The 19,386-nt window shown below is 43.6% G+C and overlaps 2 protein-coding genes across 3 annotated transcripts in view; one reads left to right on the top strand and one right to left on the bottom strand.

Moving 5' to 3' along the window:
• RAB3B (RAB3B, member RAS oncogene family) overlaps window positions 1–19,386 on the top strand; it is an 86,392-nt gene that overhangs the window by 48,407 nt on the left and 18,599 nt on the right. The window contains exons 3-4 of the mRNA XM_011926271.1: window positions 8,551–8,669; window positions 12,828–12,952. Of these exons, the coding sequence (XP_011781661.1) occupies window positions 8,551–8,669; window positions 12,828–12,952 (244 nt within the window). The remainder of the gene's footprint in view (window positions 1–8,550; window positions 8,670–12,827; window positions 12,953–19,386) is intronic.
• On the bottom strand, window positions 834–2,391 carry LOC105500666 (actin-related protein 2/3 complex subunit 1A). 2 transcript variants are annotated; one of them, XM_011926270.1, is made up of 2 exons: window positions 1,798–2,391; window positions 834–1,584 (listed from the first exon to the last, which is right to left on the bottom strand). In XM_011926270.1, exons 1-2 carry the CDS (start codon window positions 2,296–2,298, stop codon window positions 1,186–1,188), a joined length of 900 nt encoding a protein of 299 aa, XP_011781660.1. In that variant the 5' UTR covers window positions 2,299–2,391; the 3' UTR covers window positions 834–1,185. The 2 variants fall into 2 exon arrangements, with proteins under 2 accessions (XP_011781660.1, XP_011781659.1); XM_011926269.1 differs by having other exon boundaries at window positions 852–2,391.

The following is a 19,386-nucleotide window of genomic DNA, read 5'->3' as shown; positions in this document are numbered from 1 at the left end:
GCCCTGGGCAGGAATGGGAAATGGCTCATATAGCATGAGACCCGTCCACTCTAGCAGGGCAGACCCTGGGAAGCTGGCCCTGCTGCTGGAACTGGCTTTGGAAGTACAAAAACAATAACTGATGACTATGTGGTATTTACTTCACACCAGGAACTGTTCTAAGCATTTCGCATATAATAACATGATTAATCCTCACAAAACTCTGAGGTAGGTACAGGTATACCTCGGATATGTTGCAGGTTCAGTTCCAGATCACCGCAATAAAGTAAATATTGCACTAAAGCAAGTAATATGAATTTTTTGTTTTCTAGTGCATATAAAAGCCATGTTTATACTATAGTAGCCTATTAAGTGTGTAGTAACATTATGCCTAAAACAATTTACATATGTTAATTAAAAAATACTTTAGGCCAGATGTGGTGGCTCATGCCTGTAATCCTAACACTTTGGTAGGCTGAGGTGGGAGGATCACTGGAGCACAGGAGGTTGAGGCTGCAGTGAGCTATGATCCCACCACTGTGCTCCAGCCTGGGCAACAGAGTGAGACCCTGTTTCAAACAAACCAACAAAATACTTTATTGCTAAAAGATGCTAACAGTCATCTGAGCCTTCAGTGAGTGTTAATCTTTTTGCTGGTGGAGGGTCTTGCCTTGATGTTCATGGGTGCTGACTGATAAGGCTGGTGGTTGCTGAAGACTGGGGTGGCTGTGACAATTTCTGAAAATAGGACAACAGTGAAGTTTGCTGCATTGATTGATTCTCCTTTTCATGAAAAATTTCTCTGTTGCACGGTGATGCTGTTTGATAGCATTTTACCCATAGTAGAACTTCTTTTTTTTTTTTTTTTTTTTCACATTCAGTTCTTTTATTTAATTTTCTAGTGGACAATTTACATATCTCCCTCACCCTGTCTTTTAAGTTAGTGTGACAATTTTCCATAATAAACTACTTAAAGAGAAGCTTTGGTCAAGAATGGAATGAAATCGCAAAAAAACAAAAACAAAAAAATTACTGCTTTTAAAAAACCAACACTTTCACCAATTTTATATTCAAACAAAACCACACGGCATTGGCGTGATATGTTTTTTCAGTGTTTCCTTGGGGCTGGCTTCCTCGCCATCGTGCCACGGCACAGCTGCGGTCGGCCACAGTCTGTCATGCTGGATGGCGGAGGCTCACTCAGCTTCACATTATCCGGAGGCCCTGGATGGAAGACTCGAGGGTCTTGAAATCCCAAATTGTCATGGCTCCATCGATGCCAGTAGTGCAAAATTTGTGACAGTCTTGCTTGTCCACCTCATAAATAGAGACTTGAGTAATGCTATTCTGGTGCAGCGTCTCCAAGGCTGTGTTACGGTCCTCAGTCGTGGCTCTCTTGTCCATGTTGCGGAAGCGTTCCATGGCAGACATGTTGCGCTGGATGCTCTGTTTTGGAATGTCTAACTTGGAGACGAAGGTCAGGCAGCCGCGGTCATCGTAGTTGAAGAGCATTGGGCAGCAGTCATGGCCAGCAGCCACAACGCTGTTCTCTGAGACAAATGACACACTCAGGAGCGGCAGGAACTCCGTCTTCAGAGTTGAGACCTGCACACTTTTTGAGGCATCAGCAACAGACACGGTGCTGTCGTGGCTGACCCAGGCCAGGCGGCTCCCACTGGCAGAGAAGCTGACCCCGTGGACCCAGCCACCAGTGCCACTGCCACCAAACTCTGACATCAGCTGCCCAAAAGGCATCTTGCTGCCCCAGGGCGTGCTGGCTGGCTTTTCATCCACTTCTTTAATGTAGGCAGAAAATACTCTGCATTTGAAGTCACATGATCCTGCTGCCAGCAAAACGTTGTTGGGATGCCAATCCAAGCTGAGGACTGTGGAGCGAATCGGCTTTTTAATGTGCTTGCTCACCCACCAGTCATTTTCAGACTCAAAGTAACAAACAGAAATGAGTCGTGCTCCACTTCCCACAGCAAATTTGTTCTCTAGGGGGGACCACTTCACAAAAGTAGCTGCGCGATTAATTCTCAGGATCACCAGGGTTGGCTTCCAGACACCATCTTTCTGAGTCCAGACGTAGGCATTGCGGTCTGCTCCACAAGTGACGATGCGGTCGCTCTTGGGAGCCCAGTCAATACCTGTGATGTGTCCATTGTGCTCCTTGAGTTCATGAGCTTTCACCCACTGGCTTCCGTTCTTCTTGTAGATGTGCACTTCGTGATTATTGGGACTGAGGGCAATCTGAGTACGATCCCTGTTCCAGGCATGACAGGTGATTGGCTCTAGTAAAAACTGATGCAGTGACATTATTCTTAGTGTTTTCAAAGGAGAGAAAGCTGGGATCGGGGGAGTCCGGACGAGCTCGGAGCGGAGGATTCGCGGACTCTGGGCAGTCGACGCCTAGAACTTCTTTAAAAATTTGAGTCAGTCCTCTCAAACCTTGCTACCACTTTATCCAACTATGTATATGTCATATTCTAAATCCTTTGTTGTCATTTCAAGGATGTTCACAGCATCTTCACCAGAGTAGACTCCATCTCAAGAAACCATTTTCTTTGCTCATCTGTAAGAAGCAACTGCATCCATTCAAGTTTTATCGTGAGATTGCAGCAATTCAGTTACATCTTCAGGTCCCACTTCTAATCCTAGTTCTCCTGCTATTTCCACAAGATCTTAGATCTGCAATTACTTCATCCGCTGATGTCTTGAACCCCACAAAGTCATCCATAATTCCAAAGTTTGGAATTAATTTATTTCAAAGTGCTATTAATTTTTATCTCCTCCCATGAATCACAAATATTCTTAATGGTAGAATGGTGAATTATTTCCAGAAGGTTTTCAATTTACTTTGCCCAGGTCCAAATAAGCCTTGAAAGTCAAAATTATTCCTTGATCCATGGGCTGCAGAATGGATGTTGTGTTAGCAGGCATGAAGACATTAATCTCCTTGTATATTTCCATCAGAGATCTTGGGTGACCAGGCACAATGTCAATAAGCAGGAATATTATGAAAGGAATATTTTTTCCTGAGAGTAGGTTTCAACAATGGGCTTAAATTATTCAGTAAACAATACTGTAAACAGATGTGCTGTCATCCAGGCTTAGTTGTTCAATTTCCAGAGCACAGGCAGGGTAGATTTAGCATAATTTTGAAGGGCCCTTGGATTTTCAGAATGGTCAATTAGCATTGACTTCAAATTAAAGTCACCAGCTGCATTAAGCCCTAACGAGAGGCAGCCTGTTCTTTAAGCTTTGAAGCCAGGCATTGACTTCTCTCTAGCTATGAAAGTCCTAGATGGCATTTTCTTCCAATGCTATTTTGTCTACATTGAAAATCACTTATTTAATGTTGCCACCCTCATCAATGATCTTAGCAGGTGTTCTGGATAACCTTGCTGCAGCTTCTACATCAGCACTTGCTGCTTCACCTTGCACTTTTAGGTTATGAAAATAGCTTATTTCCTTAAACCTCATGAACCAACCTCCGCTAGCTTCAGACTTTTCACCTGAGAGAGGTGCAGTTCCCTCGCCTCTCTCAGCCTTCATAGAATTGAAGAGAGTTAAGGCCTTGCTCTGAATTAGGCTTTGGCTTAAGGAAAGATTGTGACTGGTTTGATCTTCTATCCAGAGACCACTAAAACTTTCTACATATTGCCAATAAGGTTGTTTTGCTTTCTTATCACTTATGTGTTCGCAAGAGTAGCATTTTTAATTTCCTTCAATAAATTTACATTTGCATTTACAATTTGGCTAATGTTTGGTACAAGAGGCCTAGCTTTCAGCCCATCTCAGTTCTTGGCATGCCTTCCTCACTAAGCTTAATTATTTCCAGCTTTTGATTTAAAGCAAGAGTTGTGTAACTCATCCTTTCACTTGAACACTTAGAGGCCATTGTGGTGGTATTATTATTTTGAGATGGAGTCTCTTTGGATAACTTACCTATTGGAGCCTTAGTTTCTTCATCTATGAAGTGGGAATAATAACAATACTTCATTTTATTGCACTTCAACTTATTACATTTTGCAGATATTGCATTTTTTACAAATTGAATGTTTGTGGTGACCCTATCTCAAGCAGGTCTATCAGAGCTATTTTTCCAACAGTATGTGCTCACTTCATGTCTGTGTCATATTTTGGTATTTCTAACAATATTTCAAGTCTTTTCATTATTATTATATCTGTCATGTTTATCTGTGATCAGTGATCTTTGATTTTACTATTGTAATTGCTTTGGGGTACCATGAACCACACCCATATTAAGGCAGTGAACTTAATGTTGTGTGTATTCTGAATGCTCCGCCAGCCAGCCATTCCTTCATCTCTCTCCCTCTCTTCAGGACTCCCTATGCCTTGAGACACAACAGTATTAAAATTAGGCCAATTAATAACCCTAAAATGGGCCGGGCGTGGTGGCTCATGCCTGTGATCATAGCATTTTGGGAGGCCGAGGCAGGTGGACCACTTGAGGTCAGGAAGTTGAGACCAGCCTGGCCAACATGGCGAAATCCTGTCTCTAATAAAGATATAAAAATTAGCCAGGCATGGTGGCAGATGCCTGTAATCCCAGTTACTCAGGAGGCTGAGGCAGGAGAATCACTCGAACCCAGGAGGCAGAGGCTGCAGTGAGTCAAGATCACACCACTGCACTCCAGCCTGGGTGACAGAACAAGACTCCATCTTACAGGTGAGGAAACTAAGATTCATTCAGAACTAATCTGTCTCTCTCATGCACCCATTACAAACACACAGAGCTTTGATGTGGATATGGCAGATTTCTCTCAATAATGTCTAAGATTTCCAGTGTTAAATGTTCACTCATTCATTTATTCATTCACTCACTTATCCATTCATCTATTCATTTATCCTCCCACTCACTCATGAGCTGGAGAAAATATCTTCCAGAACTCATAGGGAGAACTGCTGTATGTGTTCAGAAGGAATACTTTGATAAGCTGAGTAAGATGGAGAGTAAGATGCTCAAAGACCTTGTTCAATGAAAAGGAGATGGTGGTTTGTATGCTCTCCAAGGAGGGTGAGTATGTTAGATGCAGGTTTTGTTTTATGGAGTAAGGTTATGCCAGCCTGGGCCAGAGCTGAATTGCTGTTTGTAATTAAGAAACATTGAAGCAGTGTTTGATCCATTCCTTCCATGCCCTTGCCTCTTCTTCCTGAGCTCCTCAGAGCCAACTCCAAAGAACAGACTTCCCACTGATCTGTAGGTTCAGTCCCTAAATCCTGTCCTGCAGGATTTGGAATTAAGCCACTCTTCCTGGTCTAGAGGCCCAGGCAGGATTTCTGAGTGCCTGCACTGCCATCAGGCCTCAGCTCTCCTCAGTCTACCTACACTATGCCCTGTTATTCTGTGAGAATGTCTAGTCTTCCATCTCTGCCTGAAGCCTAGCCCTGTGCCCAAGCTCTCCAACAGAAGAGTCTTGTCACCCAACTGAATCCCAACTAATTAGAAATTCTGGTATATACCCCATAAATGAGTTTGGACATGGAGTCAGTTTTTTCTCTGTACTACCAGTATGTAGCACAGGGCTGTGCACACAGTAGCAATTCAACCACTGTTTGTTAAACAAAAAGGCCATACAGTCTTGAGGTTAAGACCATGATCTTTGGAGTTAGGCTTCTGGTTGTGAATCCTGATTCTACCACTTACTCACTATGTGACTATAGTACACAGCCTATAAAATGGCTTCTAAAATGTCTCCTGATATTCATGCTGATGGTGCTGATGACATGTTACCTCATATTGCTAATTATCAATTTGCTGTTATATCTTAGCTACCTTCACAACTCTATTGAGGCTTCCTGAGGGTAGGTGTGGTGGTTGTTCCATGTTATTATCACACTAGGTATAGTTCATGGCTAAGGCAATATTTTGTAAGATGAGAGTAACAGCATATATTCTCCAGGGTTTTCCAACATTTGTGTATAACAGGTGCAACCTATATAAAAATAATGGCATACTGAAATTATTTTTCTCCTTATTTATTTTTATTATAACTATAGATGGCATTCAGTAGATGCTTGTGAATAAATCAATCTTTCATTGATGGAAGTGTGGTGGTACCTGCATTAGACATGGAATCAGAAGTCCTGGATTTGGCTGGACACGGTGGCTCATGCCTGTAATCCCAGCACTTTGGGAGGTTGAGGCAGGAGGATCACTTGAGTTCAGGTGTTCCAGACCAGCCTGGACTACATAGTGAGACCTTATCTCTACAAAAGTAAAAAAAATTAGCCAGGCAGGGTGGCACGTGCATTGTGGTCCTAGCTACTTGAGAGGCTGAGGTGGGAGGATCTCTTGAGCTTGGGAATTTGAGGCTGCAGTGAGCTGTGAGCATGCACTCAGGACTGGATGACAGAGTGACACCCTGTCTCAAAACAAAAAAAGCTGGGTACAGTGGCAAGCGCCTGTAGTCCTAGCTATTCGGCAGGCTGAAGTGGGAGGATCACTTGAGCCTAGGAGTTCAAGGCTGCGGTGAGCTGTGATGATTGCACCACTGCTCTCTAGCCTGAGTGACAGAGTGAGACCCTGTCTCTTTAAAAAAAAAAAAAAAAGTCCCAGATTTAAGGCCTAGCTTTTTGTCACCAGCTTTGTGACCTTGACCTTGGGAAAGTCCCTTGCCCTTTCTGCATGTTTTGCATTCTCAACTATACAATGTAAATAATAATGACACCTACCTCACTGGAATCTCATAGAATTTAAATGAGATAATATATGAGGACATGTTTTATACATGCTTAAGCATCACACATTCTAAAACTGTAATGATACAGAAAAGATTGGCTGGTCCCTCACATGAGGACTGTGTGGAAAATTTGGAAGCATCCCAGTTTGCTGTTGGTCTTGTCTTTGTTGCTTGCTTATGTGTTTGTCTTTCCAACTAGACTATGAACTACTTGTGATTAAGAATTGTCTTAAAGTCATTTTTTGAAAAACTGTTTATTTCTCCTTATATAAGAGTAATACATGCTCATCGTACAGATAATAAAAATACACGAAGAAGTGTGGGCACGGTGGTTCACACCTGTAATCCTAGCACTTTGGGAGGCTGAGGTGGGTGGATTGCTTGAGCTCCAGAGTTTGAGACCAGCCTGGGCAACATGATAAAATGTCGTCTGTACTAAAAATACAAAAAATAGCCGGGTATGGTGGTGTGCTACTCAGGAGGCTGAGATGGGAGGATCGCTTGAGCCCAGGGGTTGGAGGTTGCAGTGAGCCAAGATTGCTCCACTGCATTCCAGCCTAGGTCACAGAGTGAGACCTTGTCTCAAAAAAAAAAAAAAAATTACATGAAGAAAATTAAAATCTCAGTAATTCTTGTCTCTTATTCAAAGATAATCTCTATTAACCTTTTGATGTGTTTCTTCTATTTTTTCTGTGCACATATAGTTAGAAAACTAATAGATCACACATACAAGTATTGTCTCATATCGTTAAATATTCTTACATACATGAACTTACATAAAAATTCTTACATTTTAATCATTCTCCCGTTGTTGAATATATAAGTTGATGATACGTTTTCACTGTCTAGATAAAGTTGTAACAAATGTATTTTTGTGCATACATATTTGTCTGATTTTCTATTTTTATGGGAAAATTTTTCTAATTTTGTAGGAAAAATTCCCAGAAGGAATATTTATGGGTCAAAGAGTATGAACATTTTTAATACTCTTAAGACTTCCCAGTTGATTCCCAGAAAGGCTAAACCAAGTTCCACTCCCACAAGCAAGATATGAAGTTGTATATTTCACTGCATGCTTATCAATAATGGGAATTATTAAAAATAAGGGGCTGGGCACAGTGGCACAAAACCTTAGTCCTAGCTATTCGAAGACTGAGGTGGGAGGATTGCTTGAGCCCAGAAATTCAAAATTGCAGTGAGCTATGATTGTGCCAGGGCACTCAGCCTGGGCAATAGAATAAGGCTTTGTCTTAAAAAAAAAAAAAAAGAAACAAAAATAAGGTTAAAACTTTTTATGTAATAATTACCCACTCAACATTTCTTCTGTGACTTGTTCATGCCTCTTGTCCACTTTTCCACTAGGATTTTAACTATTCTTATTAAATTCTATGAGATTTTAAAAATCATTTTATTCTAGTCAACAAGCACAATACAAGACACATAATAGATGCTCCTTAAATATGCCTTGGGTTGGTCATGGTGGCTCACCCCTGTAATCCCAGCACTTTGGGAGGCCAAGGCGGGTGGATCACATGAGGTTGGGAGTTCGAGACCTGCCTGACCAACATGGAGAAACCCCGTCTCTACTAAAAATACAAAATTAGCTGGTCATGGTGGTGCATGCCTGTAATCCCAGCTACTCGGGAGGCTGAGACAGGAGAATCGCTTGAACCTCGGAGGCAGAGGTTGCGGTGAGCTGAGATCGCACCATTGCACTCCAGCCTGGGCAACGAGAGCGAAACTCCGTCTCAAAAAAAATAAAAATAAAAAATGCCTTGGGTTATTAGTTAATTGTTTTGGGGACTTTATAGGAACCAAAGCAGACTTTCTAAGAGATTGCTTCTTTTCTTTTCCTGCCCAGGACACAGCTGGGCAGGAGCGGTACCGGACCATCACGACAGCCTATTACCGTGGGGCCATGGGCTTTATTCTGATGTATGACATCACCAATGAAGAGTCCTTCAATGCTGTCCAAGACTGGTATGAGACTCATATTCATTCATTAATTTAGCAAACTGTTCATTAAAACCTAACATGTGCTAGGTCCTGTATTGTGTGCTAGGGAAGCTCAGATGACCCAGATGAATTAGACATGGTTCCTGGCCTCAGGAGTTCACAGATGAGAGGAGAAGACAGATCCATAAGCAGGAATGAAAATATCATGTGATAGGCCGAGTGCAGTGGCTCACGCCTGTAATCCTAGCACTTTGGGAGGCCGAGGTGGCCAGAGCACCTGAGGTCAGGAGTTTGAGACAAGCCTGGCCAACATGGTGAAACCCCATCTCTACTAAAAATACTAAAATTAGCCGGGCGTGGTGGCATGTGCCTGTAATCCCAGCTACTCAGGAGGCTAAGGTAGGAGAATTGCTTGAACCTGGGAGGCGGAGGTTGCAGTGAGCCGAGATCACACCACTGCACTCCAGCCTGGGCAATAGAATGAGACTCTGTCTAAAAAGAAAAAAGAAAAGAAAATGTGTGCTAGGTGCAGTGATGAAGCGAGTCATCAGAGCCGTGGGAACCCAGCAGAGGGCTCTCTGACCCAGTTTAGGGAGTCAGAGAAGGTGCCCTGAAGTTGCTGACACATATGCTGCATTTTGTAAGATGAACAGGAGTTAGCTCGAGGGACAAATGAATAAGGATGTTCCAGAAAACGAGTACAGATGTGCAAAAGTGAGAAGGTAGGTGTGTGTGTTGAAGGGCACAGGTCATGAAGGGTTTTGTGTGCTGCTATAAGGAGTTTGGATTCTGTCCCATAGATGATGACATATGAATTAGAAACCAACAGGTTCAGATTTGTGTTTCAGGAAGATTACTGTAGCTCTAGTGGAGAGTGAATCTACATAGCACTTCTCTATAAAATTTATCCCTGGGCTGGGCCGGGTGTCCAGGAGCACATACAGTCCAAGTTTATCAAGGTTCAATAACAATGGAAATCAGTACAGCACTCCAGAGTTGCAACCTCTGAGCAACTTATAGCTTTCCTCCGCGGGCACGATTCCCAGGAGAAGGGAGCGTGAGGGGAAGGACACGTGAGGGGGAGGGCCAGGACCCAGTGTCCCTGCTCAGATGAGGATGGGGGAAGGTGGGACATCTGTGCGGTGGCTGTCCTTCAGAATCAGAGAGGCTGAGCAGGCCAGGCACACAGCAGCAGGGCAGGCCAGTGCTGGGCTCGTCTCCTGCTCCCTTTTGCCCAATAGTGACCCTTTGAGGATTTCGCTTCTCCCAGGGAGCAGTTGTCATAATTGTGTGAAGCTGTGTTGGCTTCACATACACAGCTTGAGCTGAGAGTGACCTTGTGGGCTGCCTGCTGCACTCCCCTGTTCTGACCAGCAGTTCAGGGTGTCATCAGCATGTCTGTCATGCCTGGGGGTCCGTGTTCTCCTTTTCTGCCTCTTGGTTATCCTCTTCTTCCTCCTTTCTGCCCCTTCCTTTTTAATAACTCTTTCTTCCCTCAACCTTGGGTTTTTCTCCTCTCCTTCCTCTATTCTCTTCCCCTTTCCTTTACTCTCTCCACTCATCATTTTCCTCCCTTCCTCCCCTCTCCCTGCTCCTCTTCCTCTCTCTCATCACATCTCCCCTGAAGTGTCTCCACACTGCCCATTTCCCTGTTGGCCTTGACCCCCTTCCCTTCCTCCCTCAGTCTCTGTTCATTCTGCCTCAGGAACACAGGGACTTTAACACCTGGTGATGATTCCTCCAAGAATAACCTGAGTTTGTTGCTAATCTGGGAGCTGAGAGGAAATGGGGTGGGAGGAGGGAGGAAGATGAAAGAAAGAGTAGCGCCAGGCGCGGTGGCTCACGCCTGTAATCCCAGCACTTTGGGAGGCCGAGGCGGGCGGATCACGAGGTCAGGAGATCGAGACCATCCTGACTAACATGGTGAAACCCCATCTCTACTAAAAATACAAAAAAGTAGCCAGGCGTGGTGGTGGGCGCCTGTAGTCCCAGCTGCTCGGGAGGCTGAGGCAGGGGAGTGGCATGAACCCAGGAGGCGGAGCTTGCAGTGAGCCGAGATCACGCCACTGCACTCCAGCCTGGGTGACAGAGGAAGACTCCGTCTCAAAAAAAAAAAAAAAAGAGTAGCATGGGAGATAAGGAGAGGTGGACCAAGTTACTTGTCTTGAGTCTGAAGACTGAGTGTCTATCTCTCCCAAGCCCCGGCCTTTGAGTTTTGTCTGTGGGTAACTTGGTCTCAGCCTCACCCCTACCTGCCATCCAAGCCCCAGTGCCCAGAATGGGGCCTGGTTTCTTGTGGGCCCACAAGAAGTGTTGGTTGAGTGAATTCCATCCTTTGGGGGAATGGCTTCTCACCATAAATGAGAAGGTTGGTGGTAAGATCATCTTTAAGAACAGGGTCAGTAATAGGTTCAGGTTGCAGTTAGGGTTGATTTGGATTGTCAGTGTCAGGGTAGAGTCAGATTCAAGATCTGCTTCAGGACTAACCATTCACTGGCTCGTTCATTTATCAAACATTCACTGACACCTTCTCTGCTCTGCATTCTCTGCTGGGTATTGGCATCCCAAAGATGAATAAGCCGGTCCTTGCCTTCAGGGAGAGATAGAAATTCAGCCAAGTGTAACAGGTGCCATGGTAAATGTGCAGGAGACCAAAAGAGGAAGTAATCATTTCTACCTGATGGGGTCTTTGGGGAATGTTAGGCTCATCTCCACAAAAAGATGTCTCCATAATATAAGAGAGTCCTATTTTATTTCCTCTTCAAATTTTGTTTTTAATTATAGAAGTAATACATGCTCACTTTCAAAAATGTGAAAAGTACAGAAATTTGAAAAGTTTTTTTTTTTTTTTTTAGACGGAGTCTCACTCTGTCATGCAGGCTGGAGTGTAGTGACGCCATCTTGGCTCACTGCAAGCTCTGCCTCCCAGGTTCACGCCATTCTCCTGCCTCAGCCTCCTGCGTAGCTGGGACTACAAACACCCGCCACTATGCCCGGCTAATTTTTTTTTTTAATTTTTAGTGGAGACAGGGTTTCACCGTGTTAGCCGGGATGGTCTCAATCTCCTGACCTCGTGATCTACTCACCTCTGCCTCCCAAAGTGCTGGGATTACAGGTGTGAGCCACCACACCTGGCGGAAAAGTATTTTTTAAAAGTCTTATAATCATCTTATGTGAAGGTAACTACTGCTGACATTTTGGTTTCTGCAAATAATCATAATCCAAGGCTTCAGGGAAGGTTTGTGAATCGCATAGGAGGAGGTGGAGGCTAAGTGGATCTAGGGGAAGCTTGAAGAGGCTCCCCTCAAGATGTTGTGGGATCAGCACTGGGCCCTGGAGGATGAGTTAGTTGTGGGGAAGGAATTCCCAGTGTAGGCAAAGGCACAAGCCATGGAAGAGCTTTTGGAGAATGAGTGAAAAGGTTGGGAGGCAGGAGAATGGGTATTGAGGCTGGAGAGGCACAGCATGAATGATCTTGAACTGAGGAATCAGGACTTGATCACATAGCTAGCTGGGGGCCAGAGAAGGCTTTTAAGAAAGGATAGTTGTGATCAAATGCCTGTTTTAGAAAGAACTCTCTGCCCAGTGAGAAGAGGGATGGCCAGATATGGTAGAGGTGGACTTCAAAGAGATGGATGAGGTTTGCAGCTAGGGCTTAGGAGTCAGCATCTGTGACAGTCAGCAGGGACAGGTATCTGTCTGTCCTCAGCTGAATTAATTGGCAGTAACTTGGGTGTTGCTAGTCCTGTCCTAGAGAAACCATTTCTTCACACTTGGCAGTTTTCTTTTTGTCATAGGAGGGTATGTGTCTTGGTCAGTTTGGGCTGCTACAACAAAAATGCTATAGACTTGGTGGCTTAAATGACAGACATTTCTTTCTCACAGTTCTGGAGCTAGGAAGTCCAAGATCAAGGCTTCAGCAGCTCCAGTATCCGGAGACAGCCAGCTTCTTGTTGTATCCTCCCATGGCCAAGAGAGAAAGAGGGCTCTAGCCTCTTTCTCTTCCTGAATGGACACATTTATGAGGACTCTAGCCTCATTGACATAATTACATCCCAAAGACTCCACATCCAAATACCATTACATTGGGGATTAGGCTTCAACATGTAAATCTGGAGGTAGGGACGCAGACATTCAGTCTAGAGGAATATGATTAACATATCTCTTTCTGTCTCATTTTAGGGCTACTCAGATCAAGACCTACTCCTGGGACAATGCACAAGTTATTCTGGTGGGGAACAAGTGTGACATGGAGGAAGAGAGGGTTGTTCCCACTGAGAAGGGCCGGCTCCTCGCAGAGCAGCTTGGTATGTACATGACACATGTGTGTGCAAGTGTGCAGGTGTACACATGCTCATGAGGGGGGTAAACAGGGCACGAGTGTGTTTGTATTTATGACATTAGTGTTGTGGTTGTGAATTATGTACCTATGTGATCTGTGTGTGTTGTTTTATATTTGTACATATGGGCTTTGTGCTGTGAGTTTTAGATAATTCATCATTTTTGATATGTATATATTTTGTTATATGGAATATGTAAATATATTTTAAATTTAGAAACTCTTTTTTTTACCAGTTCCTTCCACAAAGGACTTGAGATGTCTTATAAAAATTGTCACAGTACAATAAAAATAAATAAGTGAGAAAATTGGAGCAAAGGGAAAGCAAGGGTGAGGGAAAAATAAGAGGAAGCTAGGGTAAGTATTAAGTTCTTGGACACCTGCAAGAGTTGGGCCAAAATGTTGCCTTTGAGCTTCCTAGCAACCATTGCCAGGAGGGAAACATAATCAGTTACATGGTTTAGAGTGTCCTAGTATAAAAACAAACCCGTTATTCCAGAGAAGCGCTCCTCTTCATCATCAACTGTAGAGCAGACTCTGTATGCTGAATGTGACCATGTCCTGAATATCAAACATCCTTCCAGCACTGAGTATTTATATGCTGTTCTTATAGTTTATCTCAATGCAAATTCATGCTTCTCACCAAAACACAATTCACAACAAAAGGAACTGTATGAAGGAACAAAATTATGTGGTTTGAGTATGTAGCTCATCGATGTCCTGACTTTTTCCAAGGTTAAAATATTTTGATACTCGTGCTCCTTTGAGGCCTAGGTGCCCAGACCTGTCTCAGTGGCCCCAAAGCAGAACTCTACCTACCTTTGCTTTTATTTTATGTATTGGGGTCTGGGGTAAGGTTGCCTTACAAAAAGAGTTCCATGCCTATAGATTTGAAAGTTTGAAATCTCCCTCTAGAATAGATATACTGCTTAGCTTTTAGCCAGTCTCCCTAAGTATATCTCATATCCTAAGTGTTGTAAGTATTAAGGAGTGGAGAGTTTAAAGTCTTTGATAGATTCTGAAGAACAGATATGTGGGCTTATAGGTGGGTAATCTGTATAAAATACAAGTGTGAATTGTGTGTTTTATATATTTGTATTATGTGTATTATGAGTATGTGTGTATGTGTGTGTCATATACTTTCTTCTCCCCAAGGTGGCCTGTAAACTGTAGCAAACTATAAGTGCTTAATAAACAGGGAGGTTGGGTCATCTTGGGCCTTGCTGTTTCTACACTATCGCAGAGGTTCTTGGAGTCCAGAAAGTGCCTCCATGTGGTCCATAGAACAAATAAGCAAGTGATGAAGCCCACACCTCAAGAACTTCAGACAGTCCCTTTAGGCTTTCAACCTGCAGTCTCCCTGGAGGCTCCCAGCCCTCTCCCTGGACTGACTATATTTCATCTGCTTGGAATGCTGTCTTCTACTCCCCATCTTCTACCCTCATCCAGCTGGTGAGCCCCCACTCAGCTTTCAAAACAGCTCGCACTTCACATCTTCTACGAAACCTTTCCTAGCCCCCGGCCAGAGCCCTTTATTTGTTCCCTCACTTAATGCACCCACACATAGAAGAGTCACAGTACCCATCATACTTGGATGCACTCATTTACTTGTCTGTCTCCCGAAAGTTCCTTGCAGACAGGAAATGAATCTTGTTTGTCTTTGTGCCTACTGTGCCTAGCATACGGCGAGACACGGAGGATGCAAAAATATGTTTTGATTAAGTTTATGATGTTAAGTATTTGGGTTCTTTATTTTATTGTCCAGTGAAGACTTCCTGTGTGCCTACTCCGTTCTAGGCCCTAAGCTGTGAAATAGGCAACATTCCCTGGTCTGAAGAAGCTCGATCTAGTGAGAGAGCCCACAGTAACAGTCATAGTCCAAGTGGTCAGGACTGTGACAGAGGGATGTTGGGGAACATAGAGGAGGAACCTGATTCTCCTGAGGTCAGAGAACATGATGCCCAAGCAGAGTCTTGAAGATAAGTAGGACCAGTCAAGTGAAGAGGAGAGTTAAGGGCATTCCAGGCAGGGGCATAACCCTGGCAGAGGCAAGGAACGGCCTTGTGGGTCAGGGAACCATAAATCACTGGATGGTGTGGGTCTGGAGTAGTGTTGCCCAAAGAGGGGACTCATGCCACTGGAATTGTGCAGGATGATTTTCTGTATTTATTTTCTAATACATATTTGGATATGTATTAGAAAAAAATATACCAGCTTGCCAAGCCCTTCTCACTAAGTTTTTTTGTTTTTTTTTTTGAGATGGAGTTTCACTCTTGTCACCCAGGTTGGAGTGCAGTGGGGCGATCTCAGCTCACTGCAATCTCTGCCTCCAGGGTTCAAGCGATTCTCCTGCCTCAGCCTCCCGAGTAGCTGGGATTACAGGCACTCACCACCATGCCTCGCTAATTTTTTGTATTTTCAGTAGAGACGGAGTTTCATCATGTTGGCCAGGCTGGTCTCGGACTCCTGACTTCAGATGATCCACCCACCTGGGCCTCCTAAAGTGCTGGGATTATAGGCATGAGCTACCGCACATGGCCATTCAAAGATGTTTTTAAAGGTGAATTGGTTAAACACTTATTAGGTGCTTACCTTGTGTCAGGCACTATTTATTCTAAGTGTTTTAAAGTATTACGCATCTAATTTAATCCCCCTAAAACCCTCCAAGATATGTTCTTTCCTTATCTCCACATTTTGTGTGTGTGTGTATGTGTGTGTGTGTGTGTGTGTGTGTCTGTGTGTGTTTAAGAGATGAGAAAAGTGAGGCACAGAGAAGTGGAGTAACTTGCCAAAGTCACACAGCTAGCAAGAGCATAGAACCAGTATTTCAACCCACACGGTAGTCTGGCTCCCAGAGCCTGTGCTCCTAACCAGTTAACTTCACTACACAGCAAATGTGGTAATCATAGCTAATATATATTTAACAAGGCACTATGTGAAATGTTTAGCATTAATTATCTCATTTAAGTCTTTTTATAAACCTTCAAAGTAGGTACTATAGATCATGTCCAAAAATGAGGTTCAGAGAGGTTAAATAACTTGCTCAAGCTTATACCATTAGCAAGTAGTGGAGTCGTATAAACGTATCAAATGTATTTAGGAACACAGATAGAACACGTGAGATTAAATCTTAGTGCAGTGTTTTTAGGAAGGCACTTGAAGAAGACCTTAATTAATTGGTTAGGTTTGGGCAGGTCAAGGTAACCCATCTCTGCCCAACTCAACTCCCTGAGCTTTCTGTTATTGATCACCAGAACTTGCCTATTTACATGTTTATCTCTCCTCCTAGGCTTCTACTGCATGGATTGTGTCTGATTCGTTTCATTATCCTAAGGACCCAGCATAGGGTAGATATTCATTAATACATTTTACTTATTCAGTGAAAAACATTTATTGAGCATGCTGAGCCAAGTGCTGCCCTGGCACTTAGGATATAATGAATGATGAACAAACAGCTGCAATCCTTACTGTCATGAAACTAATGGGGAAAGAGACATTAAACAAATACTTATACAAATATTAATTAAAAATTGTGTAAATAAATGGGTAAACTGTATGGTATATGAATTATGGCTCAATACAGTTGTTAAAATTGTGATATGTTCTACTTGAGTTAGGACTCTTGTTATTGCAAGTGATAAAATCACAAATCAAACTAGCTTTAATAAAAAAAAAATAGAACTGGCTGGGCACAGTGGCTCATGCCTGTAATCCTAGCACTTTGGGAGGCTGAGGTGGGCGGATCACTTGAGGTCAGCCTGGTTTGAAACCAGTCTGGTCAACACGGTGAAACCCCGTCTCTACTAAAAATACAAAAATTAGCTGAGCATGTAATCCCAGCTACTCGGGAGGCTGAAGCAGGAGAATTGCTTGAACCCAGGAGGTGGAAGTTACAGTGAACTGAGATCACCCCACTGCACTCCAGCCTGGGTGACAGAGCAAGACTCCATCTCGAAAAAGGAAAAAAAAAGAGAGAATGTATGAGCTCCTGTAACTGGGAAGTCCATGAGACCCAGGGTTCAATTACACTCTCCATTTCTCAGCTTTACTTATCCCCTCAGCCTCCTTCTATAGCCAGACTCTCTGCATGGGGAGTTAGAAGGATGATGACAGATTCATGGCTTCCCAATTCCTGTGAAAAGAGACCTTCTCTCTCCCAACCACTATGTATCAATAGCAGGGAATATTATGATTGGTCACCTGTGAGTCTTGTGCCCATCCCAGTGGCTGCGGGAGGCAAGTATGGCAACATAGTCCCAATATAACTGTTTAAAGTGGTGGTTTCCTAAAGGAGGGAATGAAGGGGGCAGATAAAAGTTAACGTAAGTCCACCACAAGTGCTATGAAAAAAGTGCAAGAGAGAAACCTAATTTTAGGCTGGAGAGTTAAGGTTTTCTGAGAAAGTAACACTTAAGGTGAGAATAAAAGGATGAGAAAAAGCTAGCTAGGCAAAGAGTAGAGTGTGGGGAGGGGCATGTTCCACATCAAGAATAGTCCCAATGTGGGTTAAAGCATGAAATATTCATGAAATTGAAAGAAGGCCATGGCACAGGGACTAAATAATCAAGGGAGAGTAGCATGAGATGAGGATGGACAGATGGGCAGGGATCAGAAGGTACAGAATCTTGTAGACTATGTTAAGAATTTTGCCAGGATATGATCAGATCTGGGAACAGTGATGGGGGATGCTCAGCCTCACCTAGTGCCTACCCCTCTGCTGTCTCAGGTATTAAGTCAGTTTCAGTGGTGTCTTTGCCAGTGCAGTAATGCCATTCTCTGCTTTATGGGATCCCTCCTCAGGATTCCCTTTCTTGTAGCTTTTCTCAGTTCACTCAGTCAAGACTATTGATATGGCTAACGATTTGCGTTTATTAAAGCTGTGAGGTCGGGCTTGGTGGCTCACGCCTGTAATCCCAGCACTTTGGGAGGCTGAGGCGGGTGGATCACCTGAGGTCTGGAGTTCGAGACCAGCCTGACCAACATGGAGAAACCTCATCTCTACTAAAAATACAAAAGTTAGCCAGGCGTGGTGGTGCATGCCTGTAATACCAGCTACTCGGGAGGCTGAGGCAGAAGAATCGCTTGAACCCGGGAGGCAGAGGTTGCGGTGAGCAGAGATTGCACCATTGCACTCCAGCCTGGGTAACAAGAGCAAAACTCCGTTTAAAAAAAGAAAAAAAAAATGCTATATGTGGTCGGCCTTCCATGTCCTCAAAGTTCCTGGGACTTGGTTGAGATCATATAGATGATGAGGCAGGTGGGTGTTTAGAAGAGTAGAGGAGTTTTAGGGACTTTTATTTCAGGAAGCATGACCTTTTAGGGTTCTGCCTCCACGTGCCCCTCAGAAAGGGGCTTCTTGTCCCTTTTCCTGGATCTGACTGGAGATCCGGCCAGAACCCAGGGAGGCTAGTAAAAGGGAAATGTGCTTCTGCCTACAAAGGAAGGAGAGACCATCCACAATATAGTTTTTTGTTTTGTTTTATTTTGTTTTGAGACAAGGTCTTGCTCTGTCATCCAGGCTGGAGTGCAGTGACACAGTCTTGGCTCACTGCAACCCTCATCTACTGGACTCAAGCAATATTCCTGCCTCAGCCTCCTGATCCCAAATAGCTGGGCTTATAGGCATGCACCACCATGCCCAGCTAACTTTTACGTTTTTTGTTTGTTTGCTTGCTTTTTTGGTAGGGACGGGGTTTCACTGTGTTGCCCAGGCTGGTCTCAAACTCCTAGGCTCAAGTGATCTGCCAGCTTTGGTCTCCCAAAGTGCTGGGATTACAGGCATGAGCCACCATGCCCAGCCTAAAATGTAATTTTGAAACACACACATACCATCATAGTGTAGTGGGAAAAGCATGCCCAGACTAGGAGTTAGGAGATTCAGAGTTTTATCCTGCTTCTGCTACTACTTTACTATGCGACTTTGAGCATTGCATTTGCTGTCTCTGGGTCTCAGTTTACCTATCTGTAAAACATGCAGTTTGGATTTGTTGCGTAGGAAGATCTGTTTGGCCCTATCCCACTTTGATTCTGTGATTTCAATTTACCCAATTCCCCATTCATCACTCAGACCCCACAGACCCTCATACACTTACTTGTTTATTTTAGGTGCTCAATAAATGTGTATGTGTGTGTGTGTGTGTGTGTGTGTGTGTGTGTGTGTTTTCTAGATTGAGATCAACTATAGGAACCTTTCATCATTGAGTCTGTTTGCAGAGAAAGAAAGGCCTGGTTGGCATTGACGATAACTAACAGTGACTCAAAATTCACAATATGCTTTCACGAAAATCCTCTTGTGATCTTTGCTGTCACTCCTAGCATGGAAAGCTGCATTATCATACTATAGTAATACAGTATCTGTATTGCTGTATAGTACATAGTATATTATCATCAGTACAGTAAATC

The sequence above is a fragment of the Colobus angolensis genome, unplaced genomic scaffold (assembly GCF_000951035.1).
Source record: "Colobus angolensis palliatus isolate OR3802 unplaced genomic scaffold, Cang.pa_1.0 Scaffold68, whole genome shotgun sequence".
Taxonomy (NCBI): domain Eukaryota; kingdom Metazoa; phylum Chordata; class Mammalia; order Primates; family Cercopithecidae; genus Colobus; species Colobus angolensis.
This window is presented reverse-complemented; position numbering and strand designations above follow the sequence as displayed.